The sequence below is a fragment of the Juglans regia genome, chromosome 3, assembly GCF_001411555.2.
Source record: "Juglans regia cultivar Chandler chromosome 3, Walnut 2.0, whole genome shotgun sequence".
Classification (NCBI taxonomy): domain Eukaryota; kingdom Viridiplantae; phylum Streptophyta; class Magnoliopsida; order Fagales; family Juglandaceae; genus Juglans; species Juglans regia.
Genome location: NC_049903.1, coordinates 30,519,328 through 30,539,882, shown reverse-complemented (window position 1 = coordinate 30,539,882; position 20,555 = coordinate 30,519,328). Strand labels below are relative to the sequence as shown.

Sequence of the window (20,555 nt, the reverse complement as noted above, 5' to 3'; positions counted from 1 at the left end):
AATCATGAACAGAAATTTATGAAAGATTAACATAACCCAACATGTTGAATTAGACTGGCTGAATTTTCCGGTTGCCTTTTTGTCATCTTAACCACAAGACAATCATTTTTCTTTCCTTCAAAAGCCCTACCAAATCGCACAAATGGCAGCGCAGTAAGAACTATCTACATAGATCTGAAATTGAAACAGCTAAATTCTGGACCAGCTTTTCCCAAACGCTTCTAATACGCCCATAGCCAGGCCCCCCAAACACATAAACGAAAACAAATTACTCGTTCCAAGAACAATTAAGGATAACATTAACAGTGAAAAGAACTCAAGCTACACAAAAACCTTGTGCCATCAGGGAAATTACCTCGAAATCATAGGACGTAACATAGAAAGTTCAAATAATAGTTCGAGAGGAATTCAGCATAAGTTGAACCAAGGACTAAGAAGTTTTCGCTACAAGCAATCCAACCTACATAACCACGAACTCTAGACCAGAACCTACGACTACAACAATGACAATTAACTGATTTACAGGTCTAAAAGAGCATAATAGCAAAACCAAATCAACCACCGAAACCATACAAGGTCCTCCCTTGCCTCTTGAGCGCATAAACCACATCCATGGCGGTCACCGTCTTCCTACGAGCATGCTCCGTATATGTCACGGCGTCGCGGATAACGTTCTCGAGAAATATCTTCAGAACACCACGCGTCTCCTCGTAGATGAGGCCGCTGATCCTCTTGACGCCGCCTCTCCGAGCCAGACGGCGAATAGCAGGCTTGGTGATGCCCTGGATGTTATCGCGGAGCACCTTCCTGTGCCTCTTGGCTCCTCCCTTACCCAGACCCTTACCTCCCTTTCCACGACCCGACATTTCCACACTCAGTTAGATCTAGGGTTTTAAATTGGGAATACTTTTTCTTTTGCTCTGGAGAAATTTCGCTGTGTGCGGTGAATATAGGAGGATTGGATATATATAGGGAACACCGGTGGCGGGTGAGATTTGTGTTTTCTGTATGAGAAGCAGGGGGATACGGTTTCAACTGTTGGATTCGGGGAAGTTATGAACGGTCCATAAAGTCGATCCGCGTCAACCACTGTTGATGAGTTTGAGTCGTCGATAGCGTTTGAATCAACGGATGATTGTTGTCAGAGAGTGTTTTGGGAGGATTGTGTTTTCTCTCCGGTCGCTGATGTGGCACTATTGTTATAAGCACTCATGAGGATGGCTTGTTTCGTGAATCTTGACCTTCTTCAAGGAAGAGCGGGAATACGGACCACCAAGGTGCTTTGGATGCACAAATTTTTCTTTCCTCATTTTATTTATTTTATTATTATAAATTTTTTACATTTTTATATAAAAATATAATAAATAATTTAATTTTTTTAAATACTAAAATAAAAATAATATAAAAAAATTATATTTAATAATATTTTATTTAACTTTTAACAAAATATTTTAGAAAGGTTTAGATTTAGAGATGAGTTAAGATACATTGAGATGGTTTATGAATAGTAGAACAAAAGTTGAATTATTTATTATATTTTGTGTGGGAATTTGAAAAAGTTGTTTTGAGATTTGAAAAAGTTGAATTGTTTATTATATTTTGTGTGAAAATTTTAAAAAGTTGTGATGATGAGATGAGATGAGTTGAGGTAAGTTTTGAATCCAAACATCTCCAACTCATCTCATCTGAATTCTCTATCTAAACCCACCTTAAATGTCTTCAAGTTCGCTGTGGGACCCAAGAAACACGTGGTATTCCAAGAAATCATGTCTCACACACTCATATTCTAATGTATTTAGAATTTAAATATTATCATTTAATTAATAAGTTACAGTGGGATAAGAATACATATATACCTAGTCACAATGGAATACGAAATCTCTAAATTTCATGATGGCCAGAAGTTTATAAATAGTACCGAGGAGTTAAAGGATTCTCACCTGCAATATTATTGCATCTCTAGCCATCAGGAGATACTCGGAAGTAAAGTTTTTAGATTGATCATTCTTTCATAGTCAAGTCAGATTATTTATCAAATTGTAATGGATGGATGTATATTTTCTAACTGTTATTATTTATTATTGTGGATCATAGAAAATTGAAGATCCAATTATTAATATTCATGTTAAAATATTCAACACTTATATCATCATTACAATTTTTTTAAATTCATATACAAAATATAATAAATAATTCAACTTTTTAAAAATTCAAAATAAAAATTATATTAAAAAATTATATTCTAACAATATTTTATTTAACTTTTTACAGGCACACACTTTATAATATTGTTATTCAATATGGATGGTATATGGTGTAATGGTCTTCAAATAAAATATTTAAATCCAACCTTTGTCTCATTGTTAAGTAATCTCATGTGCTAAGAGCACTGGCATTGGATTAGCCAAATATCAGTGAAGTTTAAAATATAGATAACTTTTATCAAAATGACTTGCATTGGACTCATCTAAAACATCTATCTTAAGTTTTGAGCTACAGTAATTCTCAAGTCTTTGCCAAATCTAGAGAGGCACCGTTTATCCATCAACTCATATTTTATTTCCAAATAATGAATTATGTATCTGCTATGTGTATTTGATGTGTGTATCTGCTATGTGTATTTGTTGCGTTGTGGATTTGTGAGGAGTTAGTTTTTTTTTTTTTTTTGCATTGTAAAATACAATAAACATTAGGGAATAAAAAAATTATTATTAAAATATATAATATTATATTTTTATTTTGACTTTGGGATGGCTAGTCCAATGTGGACTAGTTTCTTCAATAGTTTTGGTTTTAGCCAAAACCTTAACTTTTAGTCAAATTTTAGACTTGACTTTGGCAGACCAATGCCAATACTCTAACACCGCTATAAGTCACACAATTGTGGATCTCGCTCATTCAATTCTAAGACTGAGTAATTATGTATTGGCACCAAGATCATAAAAGTAAGAGAGAATCTGTTTATATTCAAATTCCAATTTGAAACTGATTTAAATAGGATATGGGAGCGTCAACCATGGATGTTTGACATGAATCTACTATGCTTAAGAAAATTCGAAGGTTACACTCCACCTACTAAATTGACTTTCACTCATACTAATTTTTGGGTCCAATTACATAACTTATACTTGAGGTGCATGAATAAAGAAGTTAGAAGCAGAATTTGGATCTTCGATTGGTACAATTTTGAAGGTGGATTATGATATCAATGAGAATTGTTGTGGGAGATGGTTAAGAGTTCTGATTGAAGTGGATTTTATAAAACCATTAGCAAGAGGAAAACTGAAGGACCTGTTAGGCCATAGGGGTTTTGTTCAATTCAAATAAGAAAAACTCCCTAAGTTTTGTTTTACATGTGGGGTAATCAAATATGGTTCAAGTGACTTTGCAGGACAAAACACTAAAATAGGTACGCCCAAAATTACTGACACTAATAAATATGGAACATGGCTTAGGGCTACTAATTTTGGAACAAGTCCAACCAGTTCAGGAACCATTTCAAGCTATGGTAGTAACTTAGGCAGACAATATACAAGTATTACTATGTCCAAGTCTGAAGATTAGGACAAAAGGGAACAAAGTCTGATACAAAATTGGGGAATTATAAGAGAGGAAGGAAAAAAACTTGAGTAGGAGATAGCACCTCATAAAGATATACAGGAAAGTAGGACAGAAACACATGTACAATATGTTTCACCTAAGTTAGCTCTGGATAAGGAAGAAAACATGATGAATATACCTGTTATAGAGTCCATACCATAATTGATGTTTAGCAAGGAGGAGGCCACCACAGCTCCTGAGAGGACAAATGTTTTCACAGTAATTCACAATAGGTGGCTGGGGCAATTGTAAATAAATGGAAGAGGAGGGTAAAGGGACAAGTTAATGTTGACATGGGGCTTACTACTCCGTATGCTACAAGAAAAAGAAAAACAAAAGATGAGAATATTCTTTTTATTTTGGAGAACAATCAGGATGCTAGGGGCAAAAATCCAGGTATGGCATCTATAGTGGATATATCGACGGAGGCTGTTAATCAGTCCCGTCGGGAAAAATAAGGCTTCTAAGTTAGAACTGCTGAGAACTTGGCAACCCTCGGACAGTTAGGTACTTTAACCTTTTGGTTAAGGCCCATAAGCCAAACATCTTGTTTCTTATGGAAACTAAGATGCATAAGAATAAGTTAGAGGCTATCAAAAACAGGTTGGGTTTTAAAAATGTATTCTCAGTTGAAGGAGTAGAAAAGAGTGGAGGATTGGCTTTGTTTTGAGAGGAGGATATTAGACTCAGGATTCAGAATTATACACAGAGGCACATCAACACCTGGGTTGCTCAAAAAGAATTATCTTGAATGCTAATATGTTTTTATGGCCATCCTAAAACAGAAAATAGGCACAAAAGATGGAGCATTTTGAGACATCTTAAGCTGCAACATCATAGAAGATGGCTCTGTATAGGAGACTTCAATGAGAACCTATATCAAAGTGAAAAGTATGAAGGGGCTATAAGAGAAGAAAAACGGACGGAGACATTCAGAAAAGTGTTGCAAGATTGCAAGCTTACTTGCTTGGGCTCAACAAAAGGCAAGTACACGTGGGCAAATAATAGAACTGATCAAACCTTTACTAAGGAGAGGCTTGATAGAGCTACTGCAAATTCTGAATGGTGTGCGACATTGGGTGAAGGTGAGGTGCCTGGCTACCTCTACATCTGACCACTGTCCAATTTTAATGTCAATAGGTTAGCATAATAACAAGGCAAACAAAACCTCACAAGTGAGAAGATATGCATATAGATGGTCCACCTTTTCTGACTTTGAAGATGTGATTAAAAAGGCATGGCAGGAAGGGAGAGGCAATTCAGGTGGACTGCAGAAAATAAAAGAAAAGTTAGAGAGGTGCATGAGGGAACTAAGGAGTTGGCGCTTCAAAAAAGAGTATGATGCAAAAGGGCGAACTTAATTTAGAAAACCAACAGATTGCAACAAATGTAACAATCACTTACAACAAACTCAGTACAAAATATGAAACAGCTTCAACAAGAAAGAGATAAATTGCTTGAAAGGGACCACTTGAAATGGAAGCAAATGGCTAAGGTGACTTGGCTACAACAAGGAGATTGAAACACAAGGTATTGCCATCTTTGTTCAATCAAAAAAAGAAGAGAAATACAATTGAGCAAATTATGGATGGCAATGGTGTAAGCCTTTCAGATACTGACCAAATTTGGAAGGCTTTCACTCAGTTCTATAGGGGACTGTTTACATCCTCCAAGCCTACAAATATAGAGACCTTTATTAATGAAAATGAAAGAAGAGTCACCCAACAAATGAATGACATATTACTGTTACCTTTCAACAAAGAGGAAATAGAGGGAGTGTTTCAAATGGGTCCCTATAAAGCTCCTGGCCCAAATGGATATGGGGCATGTTTCTATCAAAGATATTGGCCAGTAGTGGGAGATGAGGTATGTGAGGCTATCTTATCTTTTCTAAAATCTGAGCAAAATATGTCTGCTATTAATTACACATACCTAGTGATGATACCAAAGCACAATAGTCCAAAGAGTATCACAGAGTACAGACCAATCAGTCTCTACAATGTGCTCTACAAAATTATTACAAAAATGTTGGCCAATTGAATGAAGGAAATTTTGCCTGCTATTATTTCACAGAACCAGTGTGCATTTGTTCCAGGAAGATTAATTTCAGACAATATTTTGGCTACATATGAGACACTTCACACTATGAAAACAAAATTGCATGGAAATAAAGGTTATATGGCTATGAAACTAGATATGAGCAAGACCTACGATAGAGTAGAGTGAAGTTTTCTTAAAGAGACAATGCTCAAGATGGGATTTGATACACAGTGGACCGACTTGATTTAAATGTGCATAACATCATCTTCTTTTGCATTATTACTCAATGGGGTGCCTCAGGATGTGTTTAAATCCTCAAGAGGGTTACGACAAGGCTGCCCATTATCTCATTTTTTTATTCATAATTTGTGCTGAGGTTTTGACTGCTAAACTACATCAAGAAGAATAAAAGGGTCTCATTTCTGGAGTTCCAATAGCTAGGGAAAAGATCAAGATGAATCATGTATTTTTTGTTGATGAAAGTCTATTGTTTTGCAAGGCATCTATGCAAGAATGAGCTGAGTTAAATCAAATTTACATGGTTATGAGCAAGCATCTGAACAATAACTAAATAGAGAGAAAATATCATTATTTTTCAGCACAGATACTAAGCAACTAACAAGGAACTATATCATGGAGATAGCTGATTTAAGAACTTCCTCTAACTAGGAAAAATACTTGGGATTGCCATCTCTTATCAGAAGGTCAAAAATTAGATAATTCCATGGTATAGTGGAAAGGGTCAGCAAAAGATAAGAGAACTGGAAGAACAAATTTCTTTCATAGGCTGGCAAGGAGATATTGATGAAAGCAGTCATTCAAATCATCCCCACACATAGCATGAGTGTGTTTTCTTTACCAAATATACAATATAATAAGCTTAATGCTTTGATGGCAAACTTCTGGTGGGGAGCTCAAGAAAATCGTTCAAAAATCCATCGGAAAAAATGTGACAGTTTGAGTATGAGCAAAACAGATGGGGGGATGTGATTTAGAGATTTGGTGAGTTTTAACCTTGCTCTTCTAGCTAAGCAAGTATGGAGAATTCTCAATCATCTAGCATCACTTGCAGCTAGGATTTTGAAGGAAGCCTAGTTCCCCAATTCCACTATTTTGCAGGTCAAATTAGGATCAAGACCATCATTTGCTTGGAGAAGCATATACTCAGCAATTGATATAGTAAAGGAAGGAAGCATTTGGAGAGTGGAAGATGGAAAAAAGATTATAGTGTGGAAAGATAAATGGATCCCCAGACCTAGACTATGCAATATTCAATCACCAGTGCAAGTCTTACTAGAAAATGCAAGGGTTGTAGATTTAATCCAAACCAGTGGATGGTGGAATGTGCAACTTCTTAAGAGTGCTTTTAATGAGGAAGAGGTAAATGAGATTCTAAAAATGCATGTTTCACAGATTGCTAATGAAGATAAACTAGTGTGGAAATGTACATCAAATGGTGATTTCTCAGTTAGAAGTGCATATCACCTGTACAAACAACAACAAAGAAGTAAAATGGAGGAGTGCTTAATAAAAGGGGATCAAGGAGATTTATGAAAACTGATATGAAATTTGCAAACTAAAAACTTTGTCAAAGTGTTCATTTGGCGAGCATGTAAGGATGCTTTACCTACAAAGCAAAATTTGTTTAGGAGAAAGGTCACTGCAGACCTATTATGCCCCATTTGTCAGAATGCAAGTGAAACCCCAAAACATAGTCTTTGGTCATGCCCATCTGCACAAGATGTGTGGAGTTTAAGAAGCAGAAAATTACAAAAAACTATAATAACAAATGAAGATTTTGGCTCTATTTTTCTATCTATGTTTCATAGAATATGCTAGGATGAAATCTTTTTATTTGCAGAAACAACAAGGGCACTATGGACTAGGAGAAATCAATCGGTTTTTTAAGGTGGTCTCTTATCTCCAGCATCTGTATTCATCATATCTCAACAGGCACAACAAGAGTTTAACAAGCACAATTAATGGATAGAGGTTCACAAAGAACAACACACAACAACAGGTCAACACAACATGGAATGTTCCACCTCCAACTTGGCTCAAAGTAAATTGAGATGTGGCAGTTAGAGCAGTAGATTACATAATTAGCATTGGAGTGGTGATACGAGATAATGAAGAGGATGTTCTAATCACTCTAATGCAACCACTTTCATTTTGTTCCCAATCATCTACTATAGAGGCAATGAGATTAGTAACAATTGCATTGTTGTGTAAGGATTTGGATTTGGAAAATGTTGTCTTAGAGGGGAACTCAAGTCAAGTTGTCAATGCAATGAGACAAAGTAAAGTGCAAAATGGGATGCTGGGTTGCTTGGTGGAGGATGCTAAAGCTGCCTTGAGGGACACAAGATGGAAAATTCAACATGTCAAGAGAGAAGCAAACAAGGTGGCACATCATTTGGCCCAAAAAGCGGTCTCATTGGGTCAAGAAATGCTAGATATAGACTATGTAAACCCATGTATTATGTCTTTTGAAATGGCTGAAGGCCAATATACAGTTTGAAATAATGGAAATCTTATGTGTTCAAAACAAAAATGATAAAGATATAACATTATCTACAATTTTTAGTAATTTTATTTAGAATAGATGATATTTTTGTAAAATAATAATTTTTAAGATTATATGTATATTATTAATTATTTTACTATTCTATTAATATAAAATTGCAAAAAGGTCATGTCACTGTTATTTTGGATAGCTAATTCGACACATTTAAATGTAATCATAAGTTAATCGTTGCAATAAAGAATCATACGGCATATCATAATAGAAAGAGTAACGATTGTACAATTTTTTTTTTTGGCATAACTTCATTTGCAATTTTTAAATTTTATTTTTTAAATCAAATTATGAATAATATGTGGTATAAAGTCTTTTCAATAAAATTATTTTTTATATTACTACTTTTTATATTATTGATCTTTCTAGAAAATGACATTACTTTATAAGTTATTTTACAAAATATTCTTCATTTAAATTAAAATTATATAAAAAATTGTGAAAGAATTATATAGATATCATTTTTCACTTATTATTGTATTTTCTAAGGTTTTATGCTACCAAAATCACGATAAATGATATTTATAACTTTACTTTAAGGTGCGTAAGTTGTACATATTATTTAAAAAAAAATTAAAATTTATATAATTTAGAAAAAAAAAAAAAAAAGGGTATCCAGAACTTTCTACAGACGTAGCATTACTCCCAAACCAACAGCCCGGACCCGAAGTAAGATTTTCAAGTAAAAATAAATTCAGAATTCATGTATAGACCCATAAGTCAGGGTTTAGGGTTTTTGGTTGGTTCATTAACTTCATTTCCCTTTCGTCTGCTCCACCTGACAGCGGTGTTGTTTGCTCTACTGCAACATCGGACCAACCCGACTAGAAATGGCGCTCAGGCCCGGACTCATGAGGCGGTTTCTATCAACTTCGTTATTCTCTTCTCAATCCTATGCAGCCGCCACCGCTACTGGTTCGGCCTCTGTTGCTAACACTGCTAGTGATAAACCTGCCGTTGCTCCTTCGACGACCCTATTTGTCTCCGGTAATTTTTTTCTTCAGCACAATTAATATTCGGCGGAGTTCCTGTATACCATGAGTTGATTTGATTGGTAAGGGTTTTGTCTCTATGAGGTTTTTTGCATGCCGAGAGGATACTCTGTTCATCCTGGTGATTCTTTTGTTTCAGAGTTGTGATTGCCAATATTCCGCTTTCTAAAGAAAGAGATTTGTTGTATTGAATAGGTCTGGAAATTGGGATTTTTATGCTATTGTAAAATGGTGAGCTTTTTCCCAAATCAAAGATAAGTGGATTCTAATACCTAGTTGGTCTTGTAATAGAGGAAATCTTCATCTTCTTTTAAATTAGTATTCGTAGACGTTACTCCTTATACCTTCGGCTTAAAGCTAATGGATGGTTAGGGGTAGGTTTTCTCATTCATGTTCAATTTTTTATAAGGATGGTGCACCAAATTACATTCTTAAACGTGGTTGGTCTCTAGTCAGATACCAGTATTAGCAGTAAATTATGGTTATATGCATGATTATGGCCTCAGAATAATTCAACATTTGTGCTTCAGGGCTTAATAAGAGAACCACGTCAGAGAAACTTCAGGAAGAATTTGCTAAATTTGGTGAAGTTGTTCACGGTAATATCATGTTTCTTACTGGTGCCACATTATTTTTATTTTCTGTCTTTTTGCTGTATATGAAGCAGTGCATTCCTCACTTTGTTTCATTTTGTTAACGTGAACCCCAAACTAAACAACTAAAACTCGATTGATTAGTTTTTGGATATCAAAATTGTCAGTTGCTTTGGAGGTGTGATTTCTATTTCACCCTTGTTTTTGGTCAATATTGAGCCATTTACGGAATATCATAGTGGTTTAGGCCTTGAGTTTGTCTGGGAGGAGTGATGATTTACCCAAACCAGGAAATTCCAATTCAGTTAAATAAGGGCATCTTATAATTGAATGATCAGAACAATTCCTTTCTGTCTCAAATATCTTCACATATCATTGTGGCCTTATGGGAACTTTTGAGTACACAATTTTTTTTTTTATAAGTACTTTTGAGTACACAATTATATGGTGGCATTATAATGAAATGGGAAAGGACAAGTGGGCAGTATAATTGAGTCTCTTGCCACTTATAAAATAATGAGTCTCATGTTACTTAACAGATAAGTGGCCCTCAATGTGGAGGAATTGGAGTAGTTAACGTAAAAAGAGTTTGGATAGGATTTACTGGGGTCTTTGGATTGGCACTTAGCCTGTTTAATATTTAAGTAATATGGTTCAAAATTTAATGCATGTGCAACTTTACCCATCCAAAATATCACACACATATATAAAAGTCACCATTAGGTTTATTATGTTATTTCTCAATCATGCACGGAGTTGATCATGACCATTTTGCGAGCATTGATCTTGACTGTTCATAGAGAATTCTTGGTTATTCGTATCTTGGTTTTTATTCCCTATGTTCCAGCCAGAGTGGTGACGGACCGTAATTCTGGATACTCAAAGGGCTTTGGTTTTGTGAATTATGCCACCGTAGAAGATGCAGAGAAAGGAATCAAAGGGATGGATGCACAGGTCTGTCTAACTTGAAATTTCTGTCGACTCTGTTCTTGATTTTAAAAAAAGAAAAAGAAAAAAAGAGGATAAGATGGTACTGGTGTCTAAACCATTTTGAGCGAATTGGTGGAAAACATATCTGATTTGTGCATATTGACTGTTGTTTATGCTGTTTTTACCTTAATAGGTTTTTGCTATTAATGAATAGTTTTGATGTTTAGAAGTCATGAAGAAATTATCCCGTAGGATTTTAAACAAGAAATGTCTGTTGACTTGAAAGTTGTTATAGCAATACCAATTAATTGAGATTGAGAGCTTTCCTTTTGGTAGTCCTAATTACATCACAGAACTGAGTTGCTTGGAAGTTTTGCCATGGAATTTCGTTGGACCAAAGTTGGATTCTCTCTCTGTCTCTCTTTTTCTCACACACACGCGCGCGCGCGAGGATGCTTGATTTTGTCTACAATATCAGACCAAACCATTTTTTTGCCATTGTATTGTAGGTGCAATTTGACTAGATTTCTTCTTGGCACAAACTTAGTCAATGTTTTATTGCTGTGCTTGGTGTTGCAGTTTCTTGATGGATGGGTAATTTTTGCTGAATATGCGAGGCCAAGAACTCCTCCAGGACAGTCGGCATCTCCAGAAACTTACCAACATTTCCCACCTACAAGATGGTGATCGGTTAAACCATTAATTGGATTGCGAGGTATACCAACATTTGAAAGGAGAACTCGCTGTTGTTTATGAAACTCTTTGGTTTGGCTCAGTCAGGACATTTGTTGGTTGGACGAAATCTAAGCAGCCGCTTCCATCCGCTGAGTGATGGAAAGCCGATAAAAAGACACTCAAAAGACTTATTTTTATTTTTATTATATTATTATTTCGAAATTTTAGGGAAACTCCATTGTAATTTGTAACTCTTTAATTTTAAAGATAATTCTATCGGATCCATTTTTCCCTAAATAAATGGATTATCTCGGCTTACCAAAATAAAAAAGAAAAAGAAAAAAGGATTATCTCGATTATTCAATGTGATTTATCTGAACCGAGCCATTTTCTCACGTTTATTTCACTTCCACTTTCCTTCCTAAATCCCAGCACGCAACTCCCATAGTCTTCAGTAACTATTAGACCATTCGGAGTCGGTCGAAGATAAAGGGAACGCTACAAACTGCCGGAAACCACTAAGGCTTCCTTTGGTTCCTTAACTACTCTCAACTCATCATTACAACTTTTTTAAATTCCAATACAAAATATAATAAACAATTTAATTTTTTCAAATTTTAAAATAATAATAATATTAAAAAATAATATTCTACCAATATTTTATCATCTCAACTCAACTCAACTCAACTCACTTCAACATCTAAACACAACCTAAGTCAAAAAAAGATAAAAAAAAAAATTATATATGCTGTGATTTTTGTATATTTTTTTTTTGCATCTTTTTAGTATAAATTGATGTGATTGATTGTATTATTTTTTTTTTAATATAAAATAACTGTTAAATTTTGCCACTGAAATGACCGAGTGCAGGACGAGTACGCGTAATTGACTGTATGTAGCATAATTGTTGCCCAGCAAAACGACAACCACGGCAAAAAGTTGTGTTGCCCAACTCCAACCCGTAACCACAAGCATCAGCCCTTAGAACCACCAAAACGGTACACCCCGCCTTGCTGAGGATAATAAAAAGAAATAATCTTGGAAGAAGTTACTGTTTGAGATAGTCACTTTGTATATCTTATGTAGCATCATCTTAATTATCTATCTAAAGAGAAGAAATTAGTAGATTATAGTATGTGCATTGTGTACACTACTACAGTGAATATTATATAGCACTGCTCGAAATCATTGGGATAGTCACAAAAACCACCGGTCGACTCCTACCTGTCATCCTCATACCACCTCGAGATTAATGCATGTTGACCAAATAAGATAAGATAACAGGAGTCAAAGTTGTATAAATCATACATGTCATATGCATAAGCATGAATGTATCATATTTTCATATATATATATATATATAAATATATATATATTTGTTAGGTCATATGTGGAAACTTATAAGTGATTAGGAAATCGAGAAATAGAGAGTTCGCTTGATTGTCGCTCGACCTAATGCTCGAGCAAGGCTCAACTCGTGAATTCGCTTGAGGTGCACTCGACAGTGGGCTCGAGCGAGACACAAACTTTAGTGTTCACTCTAGCTGCGCTCAACACATTGCTCGAGCCAATGTTGATTGGCTATTTGCTCGAGGCGCGCTCGAGGCAACGAATGACCCAATTTTTGCTAGATTAAAGTTTCCAGCGCTGTTTCTAATTATATGTCATATTTTGACTTTATTGTACATGTTTTTCAGTGAGAACAAAAGATGCAAAGTGTGTGCATATTGAGAGAGAGAGAGAGAGAAGCCCTACAGAATGTGAGTTGAGATTTAGTGATTGTAATATCATCTGAATTAATAAAACTTCTACAGCTCTATAGATGTAGGCACGTTGCCGAATCACATAAATTGTGTGTTGTGTGATTTTGATCGTTGATTGCTTTTATTTGTTTGTCATCGTTGGTGTGTGTTTTGCACAACAATTGGTATTAAGAGTCAAGGTCGGATCTGAAAGACAACGATAGCTGGAGACAAATTAAAAGCACATGGGATCTGGAAGTTCGATGGCACTAAGTTTGGGTATTGGAGGGATGCAGATCGAGAATAATTTTTATGAGAAGAGGCTTCATTTTCTACTGTTGGGAAAGAAGCCAAAGTGCATGGACGATTTTGAGTGGAATCTGTTAGATCAACAGATTCTGAGGGTTGTTCAGCTAACCCTGTCTAGAACAGTGGCGCACAATGTTATTAAGGAGAGAACTTCGATGGATCTCATGGCGGCTTTTGTCAAGTATGTATGAAAGGTCGTCAGCAAATAACAATGTGCATCTGATGAAGAAATTGTTTAATCTGATGATGTCAAAAGATATGTATGTGGCCCAACACTTGAATGAATTCAATACGATCACAATTGAATTATATTTTGTATAGATTGAATTTCATTATCAGATCAGAGCATTGATTTTGTTAGCAGTACTGCCAAATAGTTGACAGGCGCCATAAGGATGTAGTGAGTAGTTTAGCCAACAAGATGAGACTGAACTACGATGACGTACGTGACATGACCCTAGCTGAAAAGGTACGTAGAAGAGGCTCTGGTGAGTTCTTAGGTTCGGGGTCGGTCCTGAACGTTGACAATCGAGGCAGAAGACATGACAGGTTAAGTTCCAAGAGTAGGGGCAAGAGCAAGAAGAGATTTAGGCAGCAGATCATGTGCTAGAGTTGTGGCAACCTGAGCTACATCAAGAGAGACTGTAGAAATCAAGAAAGTGTTGAGAATGACGCTGTGAATGCTGTGGCTGAAGAAATACAGGATACCCTAATTCTTGCAGTGCATAGTCCAATTGATGATTAAGTGTTAGATTCAGAGATTTCGTTTCATAACACCTTATATTGAGTGATCATGCAAAATTATGTTGCTGATGATTTTGGAAATATGTATGCGGTTGATGTAGTAGGAGTGGGTAATGTGCGCATCACACTTTCAAACAAGGGCGTGTGGAATTTAGAGCAAGTCAAACAAGTTCCAGATATGAAGAAAAACTTTATCTTTATGGGACAACTTGATGATAACAGTTATTATGCAGTAGTGTTATTTGGAGGAGCGTGAAAGATCACTAAGGGTGCATTGGTCTTGGCGCATGGTAAGAGATCTAACTTTTTGCATTTAATATCAGAGTCTAGTGATGTGCAGGGAAATACGGGAGTGCAAAAAAGCAGACTTGATCGCGCAAAACATATGAGAAAGCAAAATGGAGTTAGTCTTGTTGTTCCTCATATAAGCTTGGGGAAGTTGGCTGAGGTTGCCAGGATCGATTCGAAATCGGATACTCTTAGTGTAGTGGGAGTTGTGAGTCACCCAGTGAATATGCTGACTAGGGCGATATACATGGGAGACTGAAGTCAGACTCGACTTTAGTGCATCTTCTGACTTGAAGACAAGAGCTGTGAGGTGCAGAGGTGGTAGGGCTTGGCTGGAAACAATAGGTGGTATATGGAGAATCAGTCTCCAAGTGGAAGATTGTTGGGTTGTATGTGGAGACTGGTCAGTGAGTAAGAAATTGAGAAACAGAGAGTTCGCTCGACTGTCACTCGACCTAATGCTCGAGTGAAGCTCAATTCATGAGTTTGCTCGAGGTGTGCTCAACAATGGACTCGAGTTGCACTCAACAATGGGCTTGAGTGAACCTCAACCCATGACTTTGCTCGAGTCTTACGCGACAGTGGGCTTGAGTGAGATACAAATCCTAATGTTCACTCGAGTTGCGCTCGACACATCGCTCAAGCCATGTTAATTGATTGTTCGCTTGAGGCACACTCGACGTGTCGCTTGAGCGAATGACCCAATTTTTGCTAGATTAGTGTTTCCAGCGCCGTTTCTATTTATATGTCATGTTTTGATTTTATTTTACACATTTTTCAATAATTTTTAGTGAGAACAAAAGAGGCAAAGTTTGAGTGCATATGAGGAAAAAGAGCGGTGTTACTCCTATCGCTGGGAGCTCCCGTTGGGGCTCCCGCTAGTGATTTTGGAATGAGTTTTTTTTTTTGTATTTTTTTACATGTATTTTTTTAACACATTTAAATATGTTTTAAAAAATAAAAAAAAATTCATAATATTATTAAAAAAATACTTAATCATTAAGTAAAAAAAAATTAATAAAAAAATAAAAAAACTCAACGATAGAAACTAGCGGTAGAAACTAGCGGTAAAAGTGATATTTTTCGAGAAAAAAAAAATCCTAAAGAATATGAGTTGAAATTGAGTAATTGTAATTTCTTTTGAATTAATAAAACTTCTACAGCTTGATGAACGTAGGCACGTTGCTAAACCAAGTAAATTATGTGGTGTGATTTTGATCGTTGGTGTTCCGGATTGAACCACGTAATTGGATTGAACCCGATTTTTAAAAACCCAGAATCTGGGTTTTGGGTTGCACTCAATTTTTTTTAATCAAATCCTACATGTTATGAATATTTTTTTATGAAAAAAATGTTAATGCAGCATTCAAACTCTATTTATTTAATTTTTTAAATCAAAGCCTACATGTTCCTTGATCACCAATAAAAAGCCACATGGAGTAAAAAAACAAAAAACATAAAATGGATGATCCATTGGATATAATATGCATTTTTCTTTTGAGTTTCTATCTATTTAGTTGCTAAAAAAGAACAAAAAAAAAAAAACCAAAACATTCAAACCGACAAAAAAAAAGAGACCACGTGTACCCGGATTTTTCTGTGGATACTGGCCCGGATTCGTTCCGGGCCCAAAAAAAACCCAGCTCAGATGACCAGGCTACTTGCGTGATAAATATGTTGAGGCAAGTACGCTTTCCACCATTAAACTAAAAAAGGTTTTATACTCCAAACTATTAACATTAACACATCACACCTTTAAGCTATCAAAAAATTGCAATATGCACTGTTTGTGGCAGTTGAGATTGTGTCACCACAATCAATTTTCACCTATTTCAATGAAAGTGTTAATATAACTTTTTGATAGTTGAAGGGTGCAATGCGTCAATACCGATAGTTGAAGGGTGCAATGATAAGTAGAAAAATTCTACTCAAAAAGTGTGGTGTAAGGCTGTGGTAATAACTCTTTCCTATTTTCATGGTTTGCACAAACCCAGCTTGTTTCCAACCTTGAATTTCTTCAGTTTTCATCAAATAAGCAACAACTAAGATGGGCTATGGACTAAAAGTAAAAGTTCCAAGGGAAATTGGAAAGAAAGCTTTTCACATTAGAAATAAAGTACTTATATCATACCGAACCATTACTTAGCTATACTGAAACTTCCACACAAACTGCCAAAGTGTGCTTGGCTTGGATTTAGGTAATGGCTGAACGCACTACAATACTGTATGGGTCTTAATGATGCTCAATACTCTGTGATATTAAAATAGAAAAAAAAAAAAAAAACTAAATCGATATAATGGGAAACAGCAAATCAAGTGATGAAACACACACAACCTCAGTATGGGTGAAATTGCCCTTGTGCCCTCTGTAGATCAAGCTTCAAGCTGTAGTTGGTAAGCTGTATCAAAAGAAGAAAATACTGTCACCTCTTATAGCCACCTAGTGTAAGAATGTCATGGATCCCCATATAAGAGTTCCTACTTACTCAGGGAAGCTCAGGGGCAATTTATCCGTATCATGTTGTTGTTCTAATCTATCAGCATGATGAATTATTGAGTTTGAAGCCAAAACATATGATGACACAGTCAAACCCATTACTTGTCCCAAATTTCAATGTTGCCTATCAATAAAACAACACTGGGCAACAATATGGACAATTGAGCTAGTTCTGAAACTTCTTGGCTATAATATTCTTCAGACAACCCATATTACTCTCGGAAGAGCAGAAGTACCATCATAACAAAGCCTAGGGCATACATACTATAGACAGGAAGAGAGGAGAAGCACACCTTCCCTGAAATTAAACATGTCAAGTGGGTACCTAAAGCAAAATGTAGGTTGATTCCTATCCAGATTCAAGAAAATATTCAAGCTCAATACTATTTGACCAACGCTAAATACGATATTAAGTCATTCAAATGTTGCAGAAATGACAAGAAGGTAAAAGGTCACCTCGAGACTTCGAACTTGTTCTTGATACTGGCTTAACAAATGCTTTTGCTGTTCTATTCCCTTTGTCCTCTCTTCATGCTCCAAATTGCGGTCGTGCTGGATTGCAACCGCTCTCTTTAAAATCTGATTGTCATTTAACAAGCTCTGCAGATGTTCCTTTAAAGAAGCATGCTCCAGCTGCTCCATGAAGATAAGAGTACAGGGTAAATATACATAATTGAAACAGCAGGGAGCATTACAATTTGGTATCCCCCTCATACAGAGATGATTTAGAGAAGTACGCCTTTTATTACCTCCTCTGATGCCTTTGAGGGAGCAGTTATACTTTGTTCAAAAGCCTCCAGAATTCTTGTTGCACGGCCCCTGGCATCATCAAAATCTGTTGCATTCATCATCTCGTGCACGAACAAATCCACCCATTTGGAACTGTCTATCGAATTTCCATAACTGATGGTTGATCTCACTTCCTTTACACCTTCAACTTGCTGATCCGATATTTGACTGCCTGGTTAATACACATCCAAAAGAAGGAAACGTGGTCTAAGCCTACTGCAGATACATTTAGGAAATTAATACAACGGCTAAGAAAACTAATTACGGGAAATATGATAAACAACTCACAGGTAGCTGTGCTTTGACCAGGAACGTTAGCACAATTAACAAAAGTTGTGGAATCGAAGCTTTGTGATTGATATCTTGCACTAACATCAGTAAAAGAAAGTGCACGTAGACTCTCAATAGCATCTTCAACCTTATGATTGTGATTTCTACAAACTGTTTCCACCAACTAATACAAAGAAAAAGAAAATATTCAGACTATTATATCTAAACTTCAAGAAATTTTACTAGAAAAGTAATAACTCTGACATATTCTCCTATCTCTGGCCAACATCTTCCCTTTTTTTTTTTTTTTCCAATAAAGCACGCGTTAATTGCATATTTCTGGATATCAAGAATGCAAGAAATGTATATAATGGTACCAGTACAGGTAACAACATTAGTGCTAACTAAATATGGTTTAGCACACCCCAAACATCTCGAGTCCAGAAAACCACTGATAGTAAAATTCCTTTTTTTATTACAAAGTGAAGAAAAACCGCTATGTTAGCATATTTTTTAAGGAATTATATATTTGACGAAATGCAATTCATACGCAACACCAAAGCATAATACTACCGATTTAAACAAGAACAACTCTTTCTAATGTACAATAAAAATTCTAGCTGCAGGGTGTTTGATTCTAGGGAAAGAAATAACATAATATCTAAAAATCACAGAAAAAATACCTCAGGGTCCAAGTCTGGGAACATTTGAAGCAGAAGAGAGACCGTGTCTTCGGACCCGGATCCGAAACTCGACCACCTAGGTCTCTTAGCAGCGGAGCACGACGTCGGAGACGAAGATCCGAAAATCTCTTCGAATCCAACACGCTTCCCGCAAACTCCTACAGACATCGCCACTTAAGCCCTAGTCGTCTTCGGATTAAAACCTGGAAATTTACAGACCCAAAAACCGGAAAGCATGATCTGAAACTCAAAAACAGGAAAATATCTGTTTTGTATTTGACTTTCACATTTCTATTATTATTATTATTATTATTATTATGATTTGTTTTTCCTTTTTGGATTTTTTTTTAAATAAATATTAGTTCTTTGCTCTATGATTTGGGTTATAGGAGAGGAAGGACGTGAGCAGAGGAGGAATGGTGGGGTTTGGTGTTGATGGGATTTCGGAATCTGAGGCGGCTTTTAAACAAACGTCCTTTGGAGTTTACACTTTACAGTTACCGGTAGGTGCATAGACAAAGTACTAACTGCGAAAATAAAAGCGGTCTGTGTTGCTTTGTTTTAAGTTTTGATTCGGTGGTTGTCAGATTTTAGTGTTTGAAAATGAAGTCCGTGTGTGTGGGCCCCTGATAGACTACTATCATGTCATTTTGCCCACAAATCCGTGCCTAGGATTCCAAAATTCCTGTGAAATTCAGGCCAAGTTTGTCAATATTTCATTTTATTTTATCTCATTTCAATTTATTTTATTATTATATTTTTTTAAATTTTTACATAAAATAAAATAAATAATTCAATTTTTTTAAATCTTAAAATAAAAATAATATTAAAAAATATATTCTAATAATATTTTATTCAAATTTTTAACTTTAATCTCAACTCATCTCATTTTATCTCATCTCAAATAACAAACGAACTCTCAATTGCTTCGTAGCCACAAAATATACCCACCTCATTTTTTATGATATATTACATAATTAAATTTTAAAATAATTTAATAATTTAATAAAATATTTTATAAAAATAATATCACTTTATAAATTTATCCTCACTTTAAAACAGATATTATAAAATATATTATGAAATATATTGTGTGGATATTCTTATTTATAGTAAAAATGACACTTTAAAAAACCAATATAATAAAATATAAAAACATACTTGTTGAAAAATGAAAATAGTGAAAAAATTGAAAGATTACAGTATAAAATTTAATTTTTTTGAGTTATTCATTTTGAATTTTTTATGTTGTATAAGATACTTTTCTAAAAGTATAGGCTAATAAAGAATATGAAATTACATTATATGAATTAGTAAGATATATTTATGAATTTAGAAATTCTAAGAATATGCATGAATGAGCTAGAATTCTATAATGTGTAATCTAAATGATCAACCACAAAGTTCATGTATGCATTTATAACACTCTCTTTTTGCCCTTTAATGACTATACATAAAGAACATGTCTCGTTAAAACATTTTCGAAAAAAAAAACCTGAAGGAAAAAAAAAATTAATAACGATGAAAAAAACATTCTTGTGTATCTTAGAATGTTTTAGGATCGACTCGTTAAAATCTTGTAAATAAAAATCCAATGAGAAAAAACCTTAATGAAAGAAAAAGAATACAATCCGTATAAGTATTTTCTCCCCCTTAAAAGTATGTAGAGCTTCAATACTTTATGATGAAAGATTCTTGAGTTGACGCATTCCAATATTGTATACTAATTTCTTAAATGTTGTAGTTGATAATGTCTTATATATTCGTCAAATTATCACATGATCGTATTTTCTTGACATCAATATCATCATTCTTCTAGAACCCA

General features: G+C 35.1%; 3 protein-coding genes across 3 annotated transcripts; 1 reads left to right on the top strand and 2 right to left on the bottom strand.

Moving 5' to 3' along the window:
* Window positions 1–268: 268 nt before the first annotated feature.
* LOC108999018 (histone H4) lies at window positions 269–1,005 on the bottom strand. Its single transcript, XM_018975806.2, has one exon. It carries the CDS (start codon window positions 864–866, stop codon window positions 555–557), a length of 312 nt encoding a protein of 103 aa, XP_018831351.1. The 5' UTR covers window positions 867–1,005; the 3' UTR covers window positions 269–554.
* A 7,877-nt stretch (window positions 1,006–8,882) lies between these two features.
* LOC108998988 (organelle RRM domain-containing protein 2, mitochondrial-like) lies at window positions 8,883–11,705 on the top strand. Its single transcript, XM_018975766.2, has 4 exons — window positions 8,883–9,205; window positions 9,741–9,809; window positions 10,651–10,757; window positions 11,313–11,705. Exons 1-4 carry the CDS (start codon window positions 9,049–9,051, stop codon window positions 11,418–11,420), a joined length of 441 nt encoding a protein of 146 aa, XP_018831311.1. The 5' UTR covers window positions 8,883–9,048; the 3' UTR covers window positions 11,421–11,705.
* A 4,870-nt stretch (window positions 11,706–16,575) lies between these two features.
* Window positions 16,576–19,163, bottom strand: LOC108999021. Its single transcript, XM_018975817.2, has 5 exons — window positions 18,731–19,163; window positions 18,066–18,231; window positions 17,738–17,949; window positions 17,445–17,621; window positions 16,576–16,890 (listed from the first exon to the last, which is right to left on the bottom strand). The coding sequence occupies exons 1-5, from the start codon at window positions 18,896–18,898 to the stop codon at window positions 16,828–16,830; spliced, it is 786 nt and encodes a 261-aa protein (XP_018831362.1). The 5' UTR covers window positions 18,899–19,163; the 3' UTR covers window positions 16,576–16,827.
* Window positions 19,164–20,555: the final 1,392 nt, after the last annotated feature.